Source organism: Mobula hypostoma, chromosome 12, assembly GCF_963921235.1.
Source record: "Mobula hypostoma chromosome 12, sMobHyp1.1, whole genome shotgun sequence".
Lineage (NCBI taxonomy): Eukaryota > Metazoa > Chordata > Chondrichthyes > Myliobatiformes > Myliobatidae > Mobula > Mobula hypostoma.
The window spans coordinates 116,925,939-116,948,539 of NC_086108.1; the positions used below are offsets into that span (position 1 = coordinate 116,925,939).

The 22,601-nt window shown below is 46.8% G+C and overlaps 1 protein-coding gene across 2 annotated transcripts in view; it reads right to left on the bottom strand.

Moving 5' to 3' along the window:
- col11a1a (collagen, type XI, alpha 1a) overlaps positions 1-22,601 on the bottom strand; it is a 605,254-nt gene that overhangs the window by 239,394 nt on the left and 343,259 nt on the right. For both annotated transcript variants that reach the window (XM_063064825.1, XM_063064824.1), the window contains one exon: positions 22,442-22,495. In XM_063064825.1, the coding sequence (XP_062920895.1) occupies positions 22,442-22,495 (54 nt within the window). The remainder of the gene's footprint in view (positions 1-22,441; positions 22,496-22,601) is intronic.

The following is a 22,601-nucleotide window of genomic DNA, read 5'->3' on the forward strand; positions in this document are numbered from 1 at the left end:
CTTCACCCTCAAGGCATTGACATCACATCCAGTGCTGGAGCACAGGAAGGATGGATGTCTTAACAGATAGAATCCAGATCCCGAGTGTGCATCACCATAGGACAGAGAGTCTCCCCTCCTGTCCTCCCCAACTCTAACCAGTCTCCTCCATCCTTCCCCACCTATCTCCTAACCTCATCCGCCACATTCTCCCCTCCCTACCACCCTATTGCAGTCTCCACACCATTTGCCCCTTTCCTCTCAACCCCAGTCACCCTATTATGTCCCCATTCCTCTCAACCCCCTCTCCTATACCATCTCCCCCATCCTCCTACCATTTGCCCATTTCTCTCAAACCCTATCCCCCTGTTCCTCTCAACCCCACCTCACCATTTCCCCATTCCTCTCAACCCCATCTCCTACACCATCTCCTTATTCCTCCAGACCCGATCTTCCCACCATCTCCCATTCCACTCAACCTCCATTTGCTCACCATCTCCTCCATCCTCCTACCATTTACCCAGTTCTCTCAAACCCCATCTTCCCATTCCTCTCAACCCCCATTTCACCATTTCCCCCATACCTCTCAGTCCCATCTCCAACCATCTTCCCCATTCCTCTCAAACCTCATCTCCCCACCATCTCCGCATTCCTTTTAACCACGGTTTCCCTAACATTATCCCTTTGTTCTCAAAATGCATCTACCCACCATCTCCCCATTGCTCTCCACCATCTCCCCATTTCCTCTCATCCCTATCTTCCCGCCATCTCCTCATTCCTTTCAACCACCATCTCCCCCATTCTTATTAAACCCCATGCCCCCACTATCTAGCCATTTCCTCTGTAACCCCATCTCCCCACCATCTCTATCATTCCTTACAAACCATAATTCCTCACCATCAGCCCACATTCCTCTCAACCCTGTCTCCCCATCATGTTCTCTATCTCTCTCAACCCCACCATTTTCCCCATTTCTCCCAAACCCACCATATTTCCCATTCCTCTCAAACCCATCTACCCACCATCTCCCCAATTTTTCTTAAAACCATCACCAATCTCCCCATTCCTCATAATACTGTCTCCTACCATCACCCCCTTTTCTCTCAAGCCCCATCTACCTATTCCCCCATTGCTCTCCACCACCTCTGCATTCCTCTCAGCCCCATCTCACAATTTCCTCCATTACACTCTATCCCCACCTCCAACATCTCCACCATTCCTTTCAACATTGACTCACTACACCATCTCCCCATTCCTCTCAAACCCCATCTCTCCATTTCACCCAATCCCCATCTCCACCACTTCCCCATTCCTTTCAACATTGAGTCACTCCACCATCTCCCCATTCGTCCCAATTCCATCTCCCTATCATTTCCCCATTCTTCTCAATCCCACCTCATTCTTCGCAAGTCCCATCTCTTTATTTCACCCATTTCACCCAATCTCCATCTCCCCACCATTGCCCCATCCCTCTCTACCCCAGTCTCTCCTTCATCTCCCTCATTCCTCTCAAAACCATCTCCCAATATTGCGCCATTCCTCTCAAAATCTATTTCCCCACCATTTCCCCATTCCTCTCCACCCCATCTCCCCAACATCTCACCATTCCTGCCATACCCCATCTCCCTACCATCTCTCAACTCCATCTCAACATTTCCCCCATTCCACTCAATCCCCAACTCTCCACCATCTCCACATTCCTCTCAACACTGATTGCAGCATTTCCCCACCTTTCTCCAGCCCATCTCCTCACCATCTGTCCGTTCCACTCAACCCCCATATCACTCTTTGCCCCATCTCCACCATCTCCCCCATTCCTTTCACCTCCAGTCACCCCACCATCTCCCTATTCCTCTCAAGCTCATCTCCCCATCATTTCCTCATTCCTCTCAAACTATCTCTCCATTGCCCACATTCCACCCAATCCCCATCTCCACCATGTCCCTATTCCTCTCAACCCTTGTCTTCCAAACATCTCCCCTGTTCCTCTCAACCCATCTCCCTATCTCTCTATTCCTCTCAAACCCATCTCTCCAGCCATTCCTTATTCCACTCAACTCCATCTCCCCATAATTCTCATCCAACCTCCCATCTCTGCATTCCTCTCATCCCCATCTCTCTACCAGTTCCTCATTCCTCTCAACTCCATCTCCCCTTCATCTCCCAATACTTCTCAACCCGTCTCCCCATCTCTGCATTCCTCTCAACCCCATCTTCCCTTCATCTCCCCATACTTCTCAACCCCCATCCCTCTCAATCACCATCTCCCCATCATCTCACCCATTGCTCTCAATCCCAGTCTCCCACACTATCTCACCACTCCTCTCAACCCATTCTTCCCACCATCTCCCCACTATTTCCCTCATATCTCTCAGCTCCCATCTTCCCATTCTTCTAAACCCCATTCTCCTCGCAATCTCACCCATTCCTCTCAAACCCATCTCCTCCTTCCTCTCTAGCCCCATCATACCATCTACCCAATGCCTTCCAGTTAATCTCCCCACCATTTCTCCATTCCCCTCAACCCTAGTCTCCCCACCTCCCTGTTCCTCTCAACCCCCAAGAGCTCTACTTCCTCATTCCTCTCAAGTCCCTCTCCCCACCATTTCTTCATTCCTCTCACACCCCATCTCCCCATTCTTTTCAAACGTCTTCCTACCATCTGCCCGATTAACTCCATTTCCAGCTATCATCTGAAACCTATCTCCCCACCATCTATATCATTCCTCCCAAACTTTGTATCCTCATGATTTCCCCATTCCCCTTAACCCCTGTCCCACCACCATCTCCTCATTCCCTTCAACCTGCCTATCCACCATCTCCGCCATTCCTCTCAATACCCTCTCGTCACCATATCACCATTCCTCTCAACCCCAGTCTTCCTAACATTGCCCCCTTTCCTCTCAAAACTCATCTACCCACCATTTCCCCCATTGCTCTCCACCCTGTCCCTGCACCATCTCCCCTTTTCCTCTCAACCCCATCTCCCCATTCCTGGCAACCACCATCTCCCCATTCCTTTCAACAAATGTCTTCACATAATCTCCCCCATTCCTATTAAACCACATATCCCCACTATCTATCCCTATCCTCTCCAACCCCATCTCCACCATTCATCTGAAACCCCATCTCCGCACAATCTCTACCATTCCTCCCAAACCCCGTCTCCACATTCCTTTCAACCCCTTTCTCCCACCGTCACCCAATTCCCCTCAACCCCATCCCTCCCACCATCTCCTCATTCCTCTCAAATCCTAACTTTCCACATCCCCATTTGTTTCAACCCATCTTCCCACTATCTTCCTCATTCCTCTCATCTCGTCTCCCTATCTCCCTATTCCTCTCAAACCCATCTCCCCACGATCTCACCATTTCCTCTCAAACCATGTCTCCTCTCTATCCCCCATACCTCTCAGCCCCAGTCTCCCCATAATCTCACCCATTCTTCTCAAACCCCTCTCCCTATTCTTCTCAGCACACATCTCACCATTTCTTCTATTCTCCCCACCTTGTTATCATTATCTTTAAACTCTGTCTACTCATCATCTCCCCATTCCTCTATAAACCATCACCCACCATCTGCCCAATCCTTTCAACCCCATCCCTCCCAATTACTTACAACTCAATCTCCCCCATTCCTCTCAAACCCCATTTCCTCAACATCTTCCCCATTCCTCTCACCACCCATTGCATCACAATCTGCCCATTTCTTCTCAAACCCTGTCTTGCACCATCTCCCAGATTGCACTCCACCATCTTTCTCCATCATTTCCCGTGTTCTTCTCAAACTCTCCCCCAACCATCTCCACCATCTACACCTTTCCTTTCAAAACCATACCCCAACAACCCCCACTCCTCTCAATCCCTTCTTGCCACCATCTCACCATTCCTCTCAACCTATCTCCCTAACATCACCCCCTTTCCTCTCAAAACCATCCCCCAACATCTCCCCACTCCTCTCAACCCCCTCTCACTGCCATCTCACCATTCTCTCGACCCCAGTCTCCCTAACATCACCCACTTCCCTCTTAAAATGCATCTACCCTCCATCTCCCCATACACTCCATCCTGTCTCTCTACCATCTACTCTTTTTCTCTCAATACCATCTCCACACCATCTCTCCATTTCTGACAACCACCATCACCCTGCCATTTCTCCATTCATTTCAACCGCCATCTCTTAACCATCTCCCCTTCCTCTCAACCTCCATCTCCCTGAATCCCATGAAACCCCTTCTCCCCACTATCTACCCTTTTCCTGTCAAACCCCATCTCCCCATCATCTCTACTATTCCTCTCAAAGCCTTTCTTCCCTAGTTACCCCATTCCTTTCAATCCCCTTCTCCCCACCATCACTCCATTCCTCTCAATGCCAGTCTCCTCACCCTCCCCATATTCTCCAAAACCCCATCTCCCCACCATGATCTCAATTTCTCTCAACAGACATCTCCACACAACCTCCCTATTCCTCTCAAAACCATCGCCCAACATCTCCCTATTCCCCACAACCACAGTCTCCCTACTATCGCCCCTTCCCTCTCAAACCCTATCAACCAATCTCTGCCATTGCTCTCAACCCCATCACTCCATTTCTCTCAACCCTCATCATACTATTTCCCCATTACTATCCAGCCCATCTCCCCATCATCTCCCCATTCCTCACAACCCCCATCTCATCATTTCGTCATTACAATCAATCCTCATCTCTATCACCTCCCCCATTCCTTTCAACCTCGAGTCAACCTGCATCTCCCCATTCCTCTCAACCCTTATCGCACCATTTCCCCACTGCTCTCCAGTCCATCTCCCCACCATCTCCTTATTTCTCTCAACCCCTATCTCACCATTTCCCCATCACTATCTCCCTATCATCTCACCCATTGCTCTCAACCCAAGTCTCCCACCATTTCCCCTACTCCCCTCAAACCCCGTCTCTCACACCACGTCACCACTCCCCTCAACCCTGTCTCCATCTCCCCTTTTCCTCAAACCCTGTCTGCTCACAATTTCCCACATACCTCTCAGTCCCCGTTTCCCTGCCATGTTCCCATTCCTCTCAACCCTAGTCTCTCCACACTCTTACCCATTTCTGTCACACCCATAACCTTATTCTACTCCTCTCAGTCCATCTCCTCATTCCTCTCTAGCCCCATCACACCATTTCCCCAATGTTCTCCAGTTCATCTCCCCACCATCCCCCAATTACTTTTAACCTGATCTCCCCACCATTTCTCATTCCTCTCAACACCATTCACAATTCCTCTCAAACCCATCTGCCGACCATCTCCCCCAATCCTATCAAACCCTTTCTCCTCACCACGTCATCATTCTCCTGAAACTCCATCTACCCACCATCCACCCATTCCTCTCAAAACCATCATCCACCATCTCCGCATTCCTTTCAGCTCCATCTCCATCAATTACTTATAACCTCCTCTCACCGCCATCTCGCCCATTCCTCTCAACCCCTAACTCAACATCTCCCCTATTCCTCTCAACATTCATCTGCCCACAATTGCCCCTTTTCCTCTCAACACCTATCACCCCACCATCACCTGCATTCCTCTCAAAACCCTCTTTTCACCATCTCCCCATTCATAGAACATAGAACATAGAATAGTACAGCACAGTACAGGCCCTTCGGCCCACAATCTTGTGCCGACCCTCAAACCCTGCCTCCCATATAAGCCCCCACCTTAGATTCCTCCATATACCTGTCTAGTAGTCTCTTAAACTTCACTAGTGTATCTGCCTCCACCACTGACTCAGGCAGTGCATTCCACGCACCAACCACTGTCTAAGTGTCTAAAAACCTTCCTCTAATATCCCCCTTGAACTTCCCACCACTTACCTTAAAGCCATGTCCTCTTGTATTGTGCAGTGGTGCCCTGGGGAAGAGGCGCTGACTATCCACTCTATCTATTCCTCTTATTATGTTGTACACCTCTATCATGTCTCCTCTCATCCTCCTTCTCTCCAAAGAGTAAAGCCCTAGCTCCCTTAATCTCTGATCATAATACATACTTTCTAAACCAGGCAGCATCCTGGTAAATCTCCTCTGTACCCTTTCCAATGCTTCCACATCCTTCCTACAGTGAGGTGACCAGAACTGGACACAGTACTCCAAGTGTGGCCTAACCAGAGTTTTATAGAGCTGCATCATTACATCGCAACTCTTAAACTCTGTCCCTCGACTTATGAAAGCTAACACCCCATAAGCTTTCTTAACTACCCTATCCACCTGTGAGGCAACTTTCAGGGATCTGTGGACATGTACCCCAGATCCCTCTGCTCCTCCACACTACCAAGTAACTTACCATTTACTTTGTACTCTGCCTTGGAGTTCGTCCTTCCAAAGTGTACCACCTTACACTTCTCCGGGTTGAACACGATCTGCCACTTCTCAGCCCACTTCTGCATCCTATCAATGTCTCTCTGCAATCTTTGACAATCCTCTACACCATCTACAACACCACCAACCTTTGTGTCGTCTGCAAACTTGCCAACCCACTCTTCTACCCCTACATCCAGGTCGTTAATAAAAATCACGAAAAGTAGATGTCCCAGAACAGATCCTTGTGGGACACCACCAGTCACAATCCTCCAATCTGAATGTACTCCCTCCACCACCACCCTCTGCCTTCTGCAGGCAAGCCAATTCTGAATCCACCTGGCCAAACTTCCCTGGATCCCATGCCTTCTAACTTTCTGAATAAGCCTACAGTGTGGAACCCTGTCAAATGCCTTACTAAAATCCATATAGATCACATCCACTGCCCTACCCTCATCTATATGCCTGGTCACCTCGTCAAAGAACTCAGGCTTGTTAGACACGATCTGCCCTTCACAAAGCCATGCTGACTGTCCCTGATCAGACCATGATTCTCTAAATGCCTATAGATCCTATCTCTAAGAATCTTTTCCAACAGCTTTCCTACCACAGATGTAAGGCTCACTGGTCTATAATTACCCGGACTATCCCTACTACCTTTTTTGAACAAGGGAACAACATTCGCCTTCCTCCAATCCTCCGGTACCATTCCCCTGGACAACGAGGACATAAAGATCCTAGCCAGAGGCTCAGCAATCTCTTCTCCCGCCTCATGGAGCAGCCTGGGGAATATTTCGTCAGGCCCCGGGGACTTATCTGTCCTAATGTATTTTAACAACTCCAACACCTCCTCTCCCTTAATATCAACATGCTCCAGAACATCAACCTCACTCATATTGTCCTCACCATCATCAAGTTCCCTCTCATTGGTGAATACTGAAGAGAAGTATTCATTGAGGACCTCGCTCACTTCCACAGCCTCCAGGCACATCTTCCCACCTTTATCTTTAATCGGTCCTACCTTCACTCCTGTCATCTTTTTTTCTTCACATAATTGAAGAATGCCTTGGGGTTTTCCTTTACCCTACTCGCCAAGGCCTTCTCATGCCCCCTTCTTGCTCTTCTCAGCCCCTTCTTAAACTCCTTTCTTGCTTCCCTATATTTCTCAATAGACCCATCAGATCCTTGCTTCCTAAACCTCATGTATGCTGCCTTCTTCCACCTGACTAGATTTTCCACCTCACTTGTCACCCATGCTTCCTTCACCCTACCATTCTTTATCTTCCTCACCGGGACAAATTTATCCCTTACATCCCGCAAGAGATCTCTAAACATTGACCACATGTCCATAGTACATTTCCCTGCAAAAACATTATCCCAATTCACACCTGCAAGTTCTAGCCTTATAGCCTCATAATTTACCTTTCCCCAATTAAAAATTTTCCTGTCCTCTCTGATTCTATCCTTTTCCATGATAATGCTAAAGGCCAGGGAGTGGTGGTCACTGTCCCCCAGATGCTCACCCACTGAGAGATCTGTGACCTAACCCGGTTCATTACCTAGTACTAGATCTAGTATGGCATTCCCCCTGGTCGGCCTGTCCACATACTGTGACAGGAATCCGTCCTGGACACACTTAACGAACTCTGCCCCATCTAAACCCTTGGAACTAATCAGGTGCCAATCAATATTAGGGAAGTTAAAGTCACCCATGATAACAACCCTGTTATTTTTGCACCTTTCCAAAATCGGCCTCCCAATCTGTTCCTCGGTATCTCTGTTGATACCAGGGGGCCTATAGAATACTCCCAATAGAGAAACTGCTCCCTTCCTGTTCCTGACTTCCACCCATATTGACTCAAAAGAGGATCGTGCTACATTACCCACCCTTTCTGTAGCTGTAATAGTATCCCTGACCAGTTACGTCACCCCTCCTCCCCTTTTTCCGTCCTCTCTATCCCTTTTAAAGCACTGAAATCCAGGAATATTGAGAATCCATTCCTGCCCTGGTACCAGCCAAGTCTCTGTAATGGCCACTACATCATAATTCCATGTATGTATCCAAGCTCTCAGTTCATCACCTTTGTTCCTGATGCTTCTTGCATTGAGGTACACACATTTCAGCCCTTCTACCTTACTGTCTTTACACCGTTTATTCTGCTTCTCTTTCCTCAAAGCCTCTCTGTATGTTAGATCTGGCTTTACTCCATGCACCTCTTTCACTGCTCTATCGCTCCAAGTCCCATCCCCCTCGCAAATTAGTTTAATCCCTCCTGAACCATGCTAGCAAACCTACCTGCAAGGATATTGCTCCCCCTCGAGTTCAGGTGCAACCCATCCAATCTGTACAGGTCCCACCTTCCCCAGAAGAGATCCCAATGATCTAAAATTCTAAAACCCTGCGCCCTGCACCAACTCCTCAGCCATGCATTCAACTGCCATCTCCTCCAATTCTTACCATCTCCCCATTCATCTCATACCTCATCTCCTAACATCATCCCCTTTCCTCTCAAACCCCATCTACCCACCAGCTCCCCATTTCTCTCCACTCCATCTCTCCATCATTTCCCCTTTTCCTCTCAACTCCCGTCACCCCACCATCTCCCCATTCCTCTCAAGACTCTCTCTGCACCATCTCCCCATTCCTCTCAGATCCTGTCTCCCTACCATCGCCCTCGAACCTCTCGAATCCTACCTATTCTGCGTCTCTCCCATTCCTCTCAACCCACAAATCCTCACTATTTTCCCCATTCCTCTCAAACTCAGCACCCTACACTCTCCCCATCCTTTTCAGAACCTTCCAGCCATTTGCCTCTTTCCTCTCTAACCCCATGTTCACCTTTTCTCTGAAACCCTATCTCCACCATTCCTCTCAAACCCTAACTCCTCACTATTCCCTATTCCTTTCAACCCCATCTCCCCATTCCTCTCAACACATCTTCCCACCCACCCCCATTCCTCTTAACCATCTTGCTGCCATCTCACCATTCCTCTCAAACCTAGTCTTCCTATCATTGCCCCCTTCCTCTCAAAACCCATCTACCCATTATCTGCCTTGTTGCTCCCCACTATCTACCCCTGTCCTCTCAAACCACATCTCCACCTTTCCTCTAAAACCCCATCTCTCCATCATTCCTCTCAAACTCTGTCTTCTCACTATTTCCCCCATCCATCTCAAACCCCGTCTCCCGGCATCTCCTCATTTCTCTCAACCCCAGATTCCCCACCATCTCCCCATTCCTCTCAATCCTGTCTCCCTGCCATCTTCCCATTCATTTCAACCCCATATTCCCACCATCTGCCTCATTCATCTCCAACCTCATCTCAACCCTTCTTCTGAAACCCATCTCCCAACCATCTCCCCCATTCCTCTCAAACCCAGTCCCCCAACTATCTCCTTCATTCCTCTCAACCCCAATCCCCAACCATAGAAACCATAGAAACTACAGCACTGAAACAGGCCTTTTGGCCCTTCTTGGCTGTGCCAATCCATTTTCTGCCTAGTCCCACTGATCTGCACACGGACCATATCCCTCCATACACCTCCCATCCATGTAACTGTCCAATTTATTCTTAAATGTTAAAAAGTTAAGACTAATGCTCCAACTATGTTTTTTTGGTTTTCCCAGACGATATTATGTTTAAATTTGGAGAAAATCAGAAGTAATCTTTATGATTCTTCAGTTAAATTCGATCAGACCCGGAGATCTTTTATTCAACATTTTCATTTAATGTAATTTTTTTTTCTCTCGGTCCATATTTATATTCCCTTCTTGTTTTTTTTTAACTGTTTTTAATGGAGGTCGGGTTTGAGGACGTGATTTTAAGTACTTTAACTCTACTTGTTTCCTAGTTAGCCCATTGCTTTGCTTTGCTTTTTAGTTTAGTTGCACAGTGGTTTTTTTTTTCTTTTTCTATTGATATATATAAAAATTAGTATACTATTATATTACCTTGTTATTTTATGTTTAAATTGAACTGTTTGTATTAATTTTTTTCTGTATTAATATTTCCTGTAATATATTCTAACAGTGTATTAGGGCCTATATGGCTTACCTTCTGTGTACTTATTCAATAAAAAGATTTAAAAAGAAAGAAATGTTAAAAAAGAACCCGCATTTACCACCTCGTCTGGCAGCTCATTCCATACTCCCACCACTCTCTGTGTGAAGAAGCCCCCCTAATGTTCCCTTTAAACTTTTCCCCTCTCACCCTTAACCCATGTCCTCTGGTTTCTTTCTCCCCCAGCCTCAGTGGAAAAAGCCTGCTTGCATTCACTCTATCTATACCCATCATAATTTTATATACCTCTATCAAATCTCCCCTCATTCTTCTACGCTCCAGGGAATAAAGTCCTAACCTATTCAACCTTTCTCTGTAACTGAGTTTCTCAAGTCCTGGCAACATCCTTGTAAACCTTCTTTGCACTCTTTCAACCTTATTTATATCCTTCCTGTAATTTGGTGACCAAAACTGAACACAATACTCCAGAAACACACATCAAAGTTGCTGGTGAACGCAGCAGGCCAGGCAGCATCTCTAGGAAGAGGTGCAGTCGACGTTTCAGGCCGAGACCCTTCGTCAGGACTAACTGAAGGAAGAGCTAGTAAGAGATTTGAAAGTTGGAGGGGGAGGGGGAGATCCAAAATGATAGGAGAAGACAGGAGGGGGAGGGTTGGAGCCAAGAGCTGGACAGGTGATAGGCAAAAGGGGATACAAGAGGATCATGGGACAGGAGGTCCGGGAAGAAAGACAGGGGGGGGGGACCCAGAGGATGGGCAAGAGGTATATTCAGAGGGACAGAGGGAGTAAAAGGAGAGTGAGAGAAAGAATGTGTGCATAAAAATAAGTAACAGATGGGGTACGAGGGAGAGGTGGGGCCTTAGCGGAAGTTAGAGAAGTCGATGTTCATGCCATCAGGTTGGAGGCTACCCAGACGGAATATAAGGTGTTGTTCCTGTCCGTCTGGGTAGCCTCCAAACTGATGGCATGAACAATATTGCATCTCCTCTAGTTGGTCCCTCTATATATTGATTTAGAAAACTTTCCTGAACACATTTTACAAACTCTAAACCATCTAGACCCCTAACAGTATGGGAGTACCAATCAATGTATGGAAAATTAAAATCTCCTACCACCACAACTTTATGTTTCCTGCAGTTGCCTGCTATCTCTCTGCAGATTTGCTCTTCCAATTCTCGTTGACTATTGGATGGTCTGTAATACAATCCCACTAATGTGGGCATACCTTTCCTGTTTCTCATCTCTACCCATAAGGACTCAGCAGACAAGCCCTCTAATCTGTCCAACCTGAGCACTGCTGTAATATTTTCCCTAACAAGCAATGCTACTCCCCCACCTTTCATTCCTCTGCCTCGATCACATCTGAAACATCGGAACCCTGGAATATTAAATTGCCAGTCCTGTCCCTCCTGTAGCCAAGTTTCACTAATTGCTATAACGTCATAATTCCACGCGTCAATCCACGCCCTCAACTCATCCGCCTTCCCCGCAATACTCCTAGCATTGAAATATATACACCTCAGAAGATTTTTACCACCACTCACAACCTTTCTATTAGCGGATTTGCTTGAACTTTTAACATCATTTATTTTCACCCCAGCCACACTGTCAGCTCTGGCACTCTGGTTCCCATCCCCCTGCAAATCTAGTCTAAAGCCTCCCCAATAGCACTAACAAACCTCCCTGAAAGGATATTGGTCCCCCTGTAGTTCAAGTGTAACCCGTCTCTCTTGTGCAGGTCCCACCTGCCCCAGAAGAGGTCCCAATGATCCCGAAATCTGAAACCCTGCTCCCTACACCAGTTCCTCAGCCACTTGTTCCTCCTCCAGAGCATCCTATTCCTACCCTCACTGGCACGTAGCACAGGTAGCAATCCTGAGATTACCACCCTTGAGGTCCTGCTTTTCAACTTTCTACCAAGCTCTCTGTACTCACTCTCCAGGACCTCCTCACTCTTCCTTGCTATGTCATTGGTACCGATGTGCACCACAACATCTGGCTGGTCACCCTCCCACTTCAGAATGTCATGCAATCGATCAGAGACATCCTTGACCCTGGCACCTGGGAGGCAACAAACCATCCTGGATTCTCTGTCACGACCACAGAACCTCCTATCTGTAACTATCGAATCCCCTATCAGTACCATCTCTCCATTTCTCTCAACTCCATCTTTCTCAATTACTTTCAACCCCATCTTCCCACCATCTCCCCTTTACCCTCAACCACATAATCCCATAATCTATCCAAATTGCTTACAACCCCATCTCTCTGCTATCTCTCCCATTCATACCCTATCTCCTCATCATTTGCCCCATTCCACTCAACTCCCATCTCCCCACCATTGCCCCCTTTCCTCTCAAACCCCCTCTACCCACCATATTCCCCACTGCTCTCCAACATCTCTTTTCCTCTCAACCTCCATCTCCCCACCATCTGCTCCATTCCTCTGAGCCACCATCGTCCCACCAACACTCCCATTTCTCTCAAACCTTGTTTCCCTACCATCTTCCTATTCTGTTCAAACCCCATCTTCCCACCATCTGCCCAATCACCTCTAACCCATCTCCACCTTTCCTTTGAACCCCCATCTCCCCACCATTTCTACCATTCCTCTCAAACCCTGTCTCGGTTTGAACCCTGTGACCCCGCCATTTCCCCATTCCTCTCAATTGCAGTCTCCGCACCAGGTCCCCCATTCCTCTCAAACCATTTCTCCTTCATCACCCCCCAATTACTTTCAACCTCATTTGTCTACCATTCCTCCTTCCTCTCAACCCATCATCACACCATCTCCCCCCATTATTTTCAAGCCCACCGCTCCCATTCTTCACAAACCCCATCTCCTCACATTTGCTCCCAGTCCTCAACACCCATCTCCCCACCACCTCCTTATTCTTTTCAAATCCCATCTTCCTATCATCTACCCTATTCCTCTCTAACCCCATCTCCACCTTTCCTCTAAATTCCACCTACCAGGCACCTCTACCATTCCTCTCAAACCCTTTCTTATTATTCCCTATTTCACTCTACCCAGTCACCCCACTGTCTCTCCCATTTCTCTCAAAACTATACCCCAACACCTCCCCCATTCTTCTTAAACCGCACTCACCATCTTCCCATTCTTTTCAAACCGTTTTCCCACTATCTGCCCCTTTCCTCTCTAACCCCATCTCCACCTTTCCTCTGAAACCAAATCTTCCCAAGATCTCTACCATTCTTCTGAAAGTCATTCAGTACCATCACCCCCTTTCCTCTGAGCCCCATCTCTGCATCATCTTCCCCCATCTCTCCACCCTATCATCCATTCCTCTCGAATACTGCCTCCCTACGATCTCCCCATCTTTTTCAAACTTCTTCTGCCCACCATTTGCTACTTTCTTCTCTAACCCCATCACATTTCCTCTGAAACTGCATCTCCCCATCATCTCTACCATTCCTCTCAAACCTTGTCTCCTCATTACATCCCCCATTCCACTCAACCCCGTCTCCCCATCAGTTCCTCATTCCTCTCAGCCTCCTTCACCCCACCATCCCCCCCTTTCCTCTCAAAACCATCCCCAAACAAGTTCCCATTCCTCTCAACGCTATCTCCCTGCCATTACCTCATTTCTCTCAACACCAGACTCCACACCAACTCACCAAATTACTGACAACATAATCGCTCCAGCAACTCTCCCATTCCTCTCAAACCCTGTCTCATCACCATCTCCCCCATTCCTCCCAACCATCTCCACCATTCCTCTCAAAAACTCTCTCCCCACCATCTCACCATACTTTTCAAATGCCTTCTTCTCACCATCTGCCCATTTCCTCTCTAACCCCATCCCCTCCTTTCTTCTGAAAACCAAACTCCCCAGTATCTCCACCATTCCTCTTAACCCCCATTAGAAATTGGATCATTGGGATCACTTCTGGGGGAATTGTGACCTGTACAAAAGGGATGAGTAGCACCTGAACCTGAGGAGGACCAATGTTCTTACGGGTAGGTTTACTAAGGCTGTTGGGGAGGTTTAAACGAATTTGGCTGGTGGATGGGAATTGAAATGAAGGGACTCAGAATAGGATGGATGGCAAAAAAGCAAACATAGCATGTACTCAGTCTGTCAGGAAGGGCAGACAGGTAACAAGACAAGGATATATGAGTAGAAGTAGGCCATTCAGGCCATCAAGTCTGCTCCACCATTTAATCATGGGCTGATCCAATCCTTCCAGTCATCACCACTCCCCTGCCTTCTCCCTGTACCTTTGATGCCCAGGCTAATCAAGAATCTATCTCTCTCTGCCTTAAACACTCCCAATGACTTGGCCTCCACACCTGCTCGTGACAACAAATTCTACAGATTTACCACCCTCATACTAAAATGATTTCTGCACATCTCTGTTCTAAACGGATGTCCCTTCAGACTTGAAGGCATACTCTTTTGTCCTAGACTCCCCGACCATGAGAAATAACTTTGCTATTCTAATCTGTTCAGGCCTTTTAACTTTCGGAATGTTTCTATGAGATCCCCCCCCTCATTTGCCTAAACTCCAGGGAATACAGCCCAAGATCTACCAGATGTACCTTTCATTCCTGGAATCATTCTCGTGAATCTTCTCTGAACTCTCTCCAATGTCAGTATATCCTTTCTAAAATAAGGAGCCCAAAACTGCACACAATGCTCCAAGTGTGGTCTCACAAGTACTTTATAGAGCCTCAACATCACATCCCTGCTCTTATATTCTATACCTCTAGAAATGAATGCCAACATTGCATTCACTTCTTCACCACCGACTCAGCCTGGAGGTTAACCTTTAGGGTATCTTGCACAAGAATGCCCAAGTCCTTTTGCATCTCAGCATTTTGAATTCTCTCCCCATCTAAATAATAGTCTGCCCATTTACTTCTTCCACTAAAGTGTATTACCATACACTTACCAACATTGCAATTGATTTTCCATTTCTTTGCCCATTCCCCAAAACCATCTAACTCTCTCTGCAGGCTCTCTATTTCCTCAACACTACCCGCTCCTCCACCTGTCTTTGTATCATTGGCAAATTTAGCCACAAATCTATTAATCCCATACATCATAAAAAGCAGCGGTCCGAACAACAACCCCTGTGGAACTCTACTGGTAACTGGCAGCCAGACAGAATAGGATCCCTTTATTCCCACTCTTTGTTTTTTGCCGATCAGCCAATGCTCCACCCATGCTAGTAACTTCCCTGTAATTCCATGGGCTCTTATCTTGCTAAGCAGCCTCATGTGTGGCACCTTGTCAAAGAACATAGAATAGTACAGCACATTACAGGCCATTCAGCCCACAAAGTTCTGCCGACCCTCAAACCCTGCCTCCCATATAACGCCCCCCCCCACCTTAAATTTCTCCATATACCTGTCTAGTAGTCTCTTAAACTTCAGGAGTGCATCTGCCTCCACCACTGACTCAGGCAGTGCATTCCATGCACCAACCACTCTCTGAGTAAAAAACCTTCCTCTAATATCCCCCTTGAACTTCCCACCACTTACCTTAAAGCCATGTCCTCTTGTATTGAGCAGTGGTGCCCTGGGGAAGAGGCGCTGGCTATTCTCTCTATCTATTCCTCTTATTATCTTGTACACCTCTATCATGTCTCCTCTCATCCTCCTTCTCTCCAAAGAGTAAAGCCCTAGCTCCCTTAATCTCTGATCATAATGCATACTTTCTAAACCAGGCAGCATCCTGGTAAATCTCCTCTGTACCCTTTCCAATGCTTCCACATCCTTCCTATAGTGAGGTGACCAGAACTGGACACAGTACTACTCCAAGTGTGGCCTAGCCAGAGTTTTATAGAGCTGCATCATTACATCGCGACTCTTAAACTCTATCCCTCGACTCATGAAAGCTAACACCCCATAAGCTTTCTTAACTACCCTATCTGCCTGTGAGGCAACTTTCAGGGATCTGTTGTCAAAGGCCTTCTGAAAAATCCAAGTCTATCCTGCTTGTAATTTCCTCAAAAAATCTCAGTAGGTTAGTCAGGCAGGATTTTCCTTTCAGGAAACCATGCTGGCTTTGACCTATCTTGTCATGTGTCTCCAGGTACTCCATAATCTCATCCCTAAAGATCAATTCCAACAACTTTCCAACCACTGATGTCAGGCTAACAGATCTATAGATTCCTTTCTGCTGCCTCCCACCCTTCTTAAATAGTGAAGTAACATTTGCAATTTTCCAGTCATCTGGTACAATGCCAGAATCTATCGATTCTTGAAATATCATTGTTAATGCCTCCGCAATCTCCCCAGCTACTTCCTTCAGAACACAAGGGTGCAATCCATCAGGTCCACGAGATTTATCCACCCTCAGACAACTAAACTCCCTGAGCACCTTCTCAGTCATAATTTTCACTGCACAAACTTCACTTCCCTGACAGTCTTGATGCAGATGTCTTCCACTGTGAAGACTGATGCAAAATACACATTCATTTGCTCTGCCATCTCTGCATCTTTCATTATAATATCTCCAGCGTCATTTTCTATTGGTCCTATCTCTACCCTCAACTCCATTTTACCCTTTATATACTTAAGAAAGCTTTTAGTATCTTCTTTGATATTAGTCGCCAGCTTCCTTTCATTATTCATCTTTTCCTTCCTAATGACCTTCTTAATTTCCTTCTGCAAGTTTTTAAAAGCTTCCAATCCTCTATCTTCCCACTAGCTTTGGGTTCCTTGTATGCCCTCTTTTTTGCTTTTACTTTGGCTCTGACTTCACTTGTCAGCCACAGTAGTGTCCTTCTTCCATTTGAAAATTTCTTCTTATTTGGAATATATCTGTCTCGCACTTCCCTCATTTTCACAGAAACTCCAGCCATTGCTGCTCTGCTGTCCTTCCTGCAATGTCCCTTTCCAGACAATTTTGGCTGGTTCCCCTCTCATGCCATTGTAATTTCCTTTATTCCACCGAAATACCGACACATTGGAATTTAGTTTCTCCTTCTCAAATTTCGAAGTGAACTCATTCATATCGTGGTCACTGCTCCCCAAGGATTCCTTAATCTTAAGCTCTCTTATCATCTCTGGATCATTGCACAACACCCAGTCCAGCACAGCCAATTCCCTGGTGGGCCCAACAACAAGCTGTTCTAAAAAGCCATCCCTTAGACATTCTACAAATTCTCTCTCTTGAGGTCCAGTACTGGCCTGGTTTTCCCAATCCACTTTCATGTTAAAATCCCCAATGATGAGTATGACATTGCCTTTCTGACACGCCTTTTCTATCTTCTGCTGTAATTTGTAATCCACATTCCGGCTGCTGTTTGGAGGCCTGTATACAACTGCCATTAGGGTCCTTTTACCCTTGCCATTTCTTAACATCCAATCCTATGAGGGGTGATTGATAAGTTCGTGGCCTAAGGTAGAAGGAGTCAATCTTAGAAAACCTAGCACATTTATTTTTCAACATAGTCCCCTCCTACATTTGCACACTTAGTCCAGCGATTGTGCAGCATACGGATTTTGGACCTCCAGAAAGTGTCCACAGATTGGTGATTGATAAGTTTGTGGCCTAAGGTAGAAGGAGATGAGTTATACAGCTCTCTTTGCATGCACATGCGAGTCAACTCTTTGAGTGGTTATGCAGAAAATTTGAAGTTAATAACTCATCTCCTTCTACCTTAAGCCAGAACGTATCAATCACCACTGTGAGTTATTATATTCAAACTTTCTGCATAATCACTCAAATGTTGACCTGCATGCGCATGTAACAAGAGCTGTATAACTCACCTCCTTCTACCTTAGGCCATGAACTTATCAATCACCCCTGCTGTGGACACTTTCTGGAGGTCCAAGATCCGTATGCTCCATGACCGCTGGACTAAGTGTGTAAATGTAGGAGGGGACTATGTTGAAAAATAAATGTGCTAGGTTTTCTAAAATTGACTCCTTCTACCTTTGGCCATGAACTTACCAATCACCCCTCATATGTCATATCTTTCTAATGATTTAATATAATTTCTTACACACAGGGCCACACCGCCCCCTCTGCCTACTAACCCACCTTTCCGATACACCGTATATCCTTGGACGTTCTGCTCCTAAGTTTCAGAGATGGCCACAACTTCATGCTTGCTAATCTGTAGCTGAATTTCAAGATTGTCCATTTTATTTCTTATGCTGCATGCATTCAATACAACACTTTCAGTCCAGTATTTATTGCTTTCTGTTCTAACTGCAGCTCGTCTCTATTGTCCTGTAACTCATCCCTCTGGCTGTGATTATGCCTCATCTCCTGCCTGTCCTTTCTATCATCCCTGTTGCACACCATCTGATTTATTTCTGTTTCCCCCTTCCTCAGCCCTATCAGTCTGGTTCCCATCGCCCCTGCCAAATTAGTTTAAACTCTCCCTAACAGCTCTATTAAATGTGCCTGCTAGGATATTGGACCCCTTTGGGTTCAGGTGTAACCTGTCTTTTTGTACAGGTCGTACCTCCCCCGGAAGAGGCCCTGGTGATCCAGGAACCTGAAGCCCTGCCCCCTACACCAGTCTCTCAGCCACACATTAATATGTCATACCATACTATTCTTGCACTCGTTAGCATGTGACACAGACAGCAATCCTGAGCTTACTTCCATGAGTATCAGTGCATTAGGGGTGCAAAATCAAAAAGGCTAGCAAGTACAGACCTCAAAGCGTTATATCTCAATACCGGAATGTAACAAAATAAGGGTAGATGATCTTGTTGCACTATTACAGACTATCAGGTATGATGTTGTGGCCATCACTGAATCGTGGCTGAAGGATAGTTGTAGTTGGGAGATAAATGTCCACGGTTACATGTATCGAAGGGATAGGAATGTAGGCGTAGCTCTGCTGGTAAAGAATAGCATCAAATCAGTAGAAGGGATTTGCTATAGGATCGGAAAATGTTGAATCCTTGTGGATCGAGTTTAGAACTACAAGGGTGGAAGGACCCTGATGGCAGTTATATACAGGCCTCCCAACAGTGGCTGAGATGTGGACCACAGATTATAAAGGGAAATAGAAAGGTGTGTCAAAAGGGCAATGTTATGGTAGTCATGGGAGATTTTAACATGCAGGTCAACTGGGAAAATCAGGTTGGTAATGGATCTCAAGAGAGTGAGTTTGTTGAATGCCTATGAGATGGCTTTTCAGAGGAGCCTACTAGGGAATCAGCTATACCAGACTGGGTGTTATGTAATGAACTGGGGGCGATTAGAAAGCTTCAGGTAAAAGAACTCTTAGGAGGCAGTGATCATAATATGATTGAGTTCAACTTGAAATTCGATAGGGAGAAAGTACAGTCTGGCACAGCAGTATTTCAGTGGGGTAAATGAAATTACAGTGGTATGAGAGGGGAGCTAGCCAAAGTAAATTGGAAGCAGCAGCTAGCAGGGGTGACAGCAGAGAAGCAATGTCATAAGTTTCTTGGACAAATGATGAAAGTGCAGGGCAGACTTATTCCAAAAACAAAGAAATATTGAAATGGCAAAATAGTACAACTGTGGCTGACAAGGGAAGTCAAAAAAATACAAAAACAAAAGAGAGGGCATGCAACAAAGCAAAAATTAGCAGTAAGGTAGAGGATTGGGAAGCTTTTAAAATCCTACAGAGAGCGACTAAAAGAATCATTAGAAGAGAAAAGATGAAATATGAAAGCAAGATAGCAAACAATATCAAAATGGATAATAAAAGCTATTTCAAATATATAAAAAAAAAGAGAGATGAAAGTTGATATAGGACCACTGGAAAATCAGGCCAGAGAAATAATGGGGGACAAGGAGATGGCAGATGAACTAAATGTGTATTTTGCATTAGTCCTCACTGTGGAAGACACTAGCAGTGTGCCAGATATTGCAGTGTGTGAAGGAAGAGAAATGAGTGCAGTTACCATTACAAGGGAGAAAGTGTTCAGAAAAACTAAAAGACCTAAGTGTATATAGGTCACCCAGACCAGTTGAACTTCAGTTTAAGGTTCTGAAGGAGGTAATGGTAGAGAATGTGGATTAGTAATGATCTTTCAAAAATCACTAGATTCTGGCATGGTGACAGAGGACTGGAAAATTGCAAATGTTACTTCACTACTTAATCTCCACCATTCCTCTCAAACCATCTCCTCACTATTTCCCCCACCCCTTTCAACTTCCTTCTCCCCACCATCTCCTTCATTCATCTCAAAATCATTCCCCTCCATCTCCCCATTCCTCTCAAAACCATATCTGTAGTTATGTCATGGTCCGGTCCGTGAAGTCCGTATTCTGGTTCACGGTCCGGTCCATCGACCCTTGCTCCAGGTTTTCCTGTCTACTCTGTTTCTGTTCTTGTTGAGCTCTAATTGAGGCAGCTGATGCTCGTTGGGGCTGGCTGCATAAATACCTCCAGAGACCAGGCCGTGGCTGCTGGATTGTTCTTGTCCTTACTCCTTGTATCCCTTGCTCTGCCTTCTGTTTCCTCGCCTGAAGCCCTGCCTTGTCTTGCCGGTAACTCTCGCCTCGCCTGAAGTTCTTGCCTTGCCTTGCTTTGCCAGAAGCCCTGCCTTGTCTTGCCAGTAACTTTCGCCTTGTCTCGCCTGCAGTCTTGACCTGGATCCACCCTGTACCTAACTCCCTTCCTGTCCCTTGCCTCCGCCCAGGTAAGCGAGGCTGTCTCGCCGTTACCTGCGGTTGGTTCTGTCTCTTCCTGTCCCATGCCTCTGTCGGGTGGTGATCCACGCCCTGCCCCGGAGGAGTCTGCCTAGCCTCAAGCCTGAAGACTCCAGCCTCGCCTTGCCTCAAGTCTCCTGCCTCCAGACTCCAGCCTCGTCCTGCCCGCCTGCCAAACCTCGTCCTTGCCTAGTTCTGGGGTCCGAGCCAGAGGCAAGACCCAGGTACTGGGTCCTTGTCCAGTCTCTGGCTCGGAGTCCAAGCTCGGGCTCCTAGCTCTTTTGTCCAGTTCTGTTCCAGGTTCCTGGTTTTCCTGTCCATGTCCTTGCCATCGTCCTGTATCCTAGTCCTGTCCCTAGTACTTCAGTGTCTGTGTCTTGCACTTGGGTCCGTTCCCAGCCACCGCCTTATGACAAGTTACTTTCAACTCCATCTCCCCTATTCCTCACAAATCCTGTCTCTTCACCACTACTCGCACCCCTCTCAATCTCATCACCCTGCCATCTCGCCATTCCTCTCAAACCCTGTCTCTGCACCATCTCACTCTCAATCCCCATCTCTCCACCATATACCCACTGCTCTCAAACTCCATCCTCTACACCATCAACCCCTTTCCTCTCAATCCTCCTCTCCTCACCATCTACACCATTGCTCTAAATCCCCATCCTCCTAACATCTCCTACATTCCTCTCAAAACCCATCTCCCCACCATCTCACCATCCCTCAACCCCTGTTTCCCACCATCTCCCCCATTCCTTTCAACTCATCTCCCTATCAACCCCAATCCTCTCAAATGGTGGAGAAGACTCAATGGGCTGAATGACCTACTTCTGCTCCTATATCTTATGGTCAAAGCCCATCCCCGGACCATCTCCCCATTATTCTCAAACCCTGTCTTCCTACCATCTGCCCCTTTTATCTCTAACCCCATCTCCACCTTTCCTCAGAAACCCTATCTCCCCACTATCTCTCCCATTCCTCTTAACTCCATCCACCCACCATGTCCCTCATTTCTCTCAAACCCTTCATCCCACCATCTCCCCCATTCCACTCAACCCCATCATCCCACCATCTCTCCGAATTACTTTCGACCCTATCTCTCCACCATCTCCCCATTCCACTCAACACAATCGTCTCCAGTATTTCCTCCACCCCTTCCCCCACCCACCTCCTACTTCCTCCAGCCCCTCACCCCACCCTAGTCTCCCCGTGATCCCTCACTCACCACCACAACCCAACTCCCATCATTCCCCTCCACCATGTCAGCCGTACATCCACTACACCGGCATCCCTCCTTCCTGCCTTCTCCACGCCATCTCTAATCCACACAGCATGCCCAACAAACCATTGAGAGAATCATAGCATGAAAGAGGTGGACAAATTGGGAGAGAGGGACAGAGAGAAAGACAGAGAATGAAAGACAGGTGGAGGGGGAGAGGGACAAACAAAGTTAGAGAAAGATGGAAAACGGATAAAGTTGGCTTACCTGAGGACCAGCATCGCCAGCATCACCCTTCAATCCTGGACTGCCAGGAATTCCCTAAACAACAGGAAATTGAGAGAGATCAACGAGTATGGCAGTGAGATGGGTGAAACATCCATTATTCCAGACTGTGCTAATGGGGAGGCAAAACATTAACTTCTGA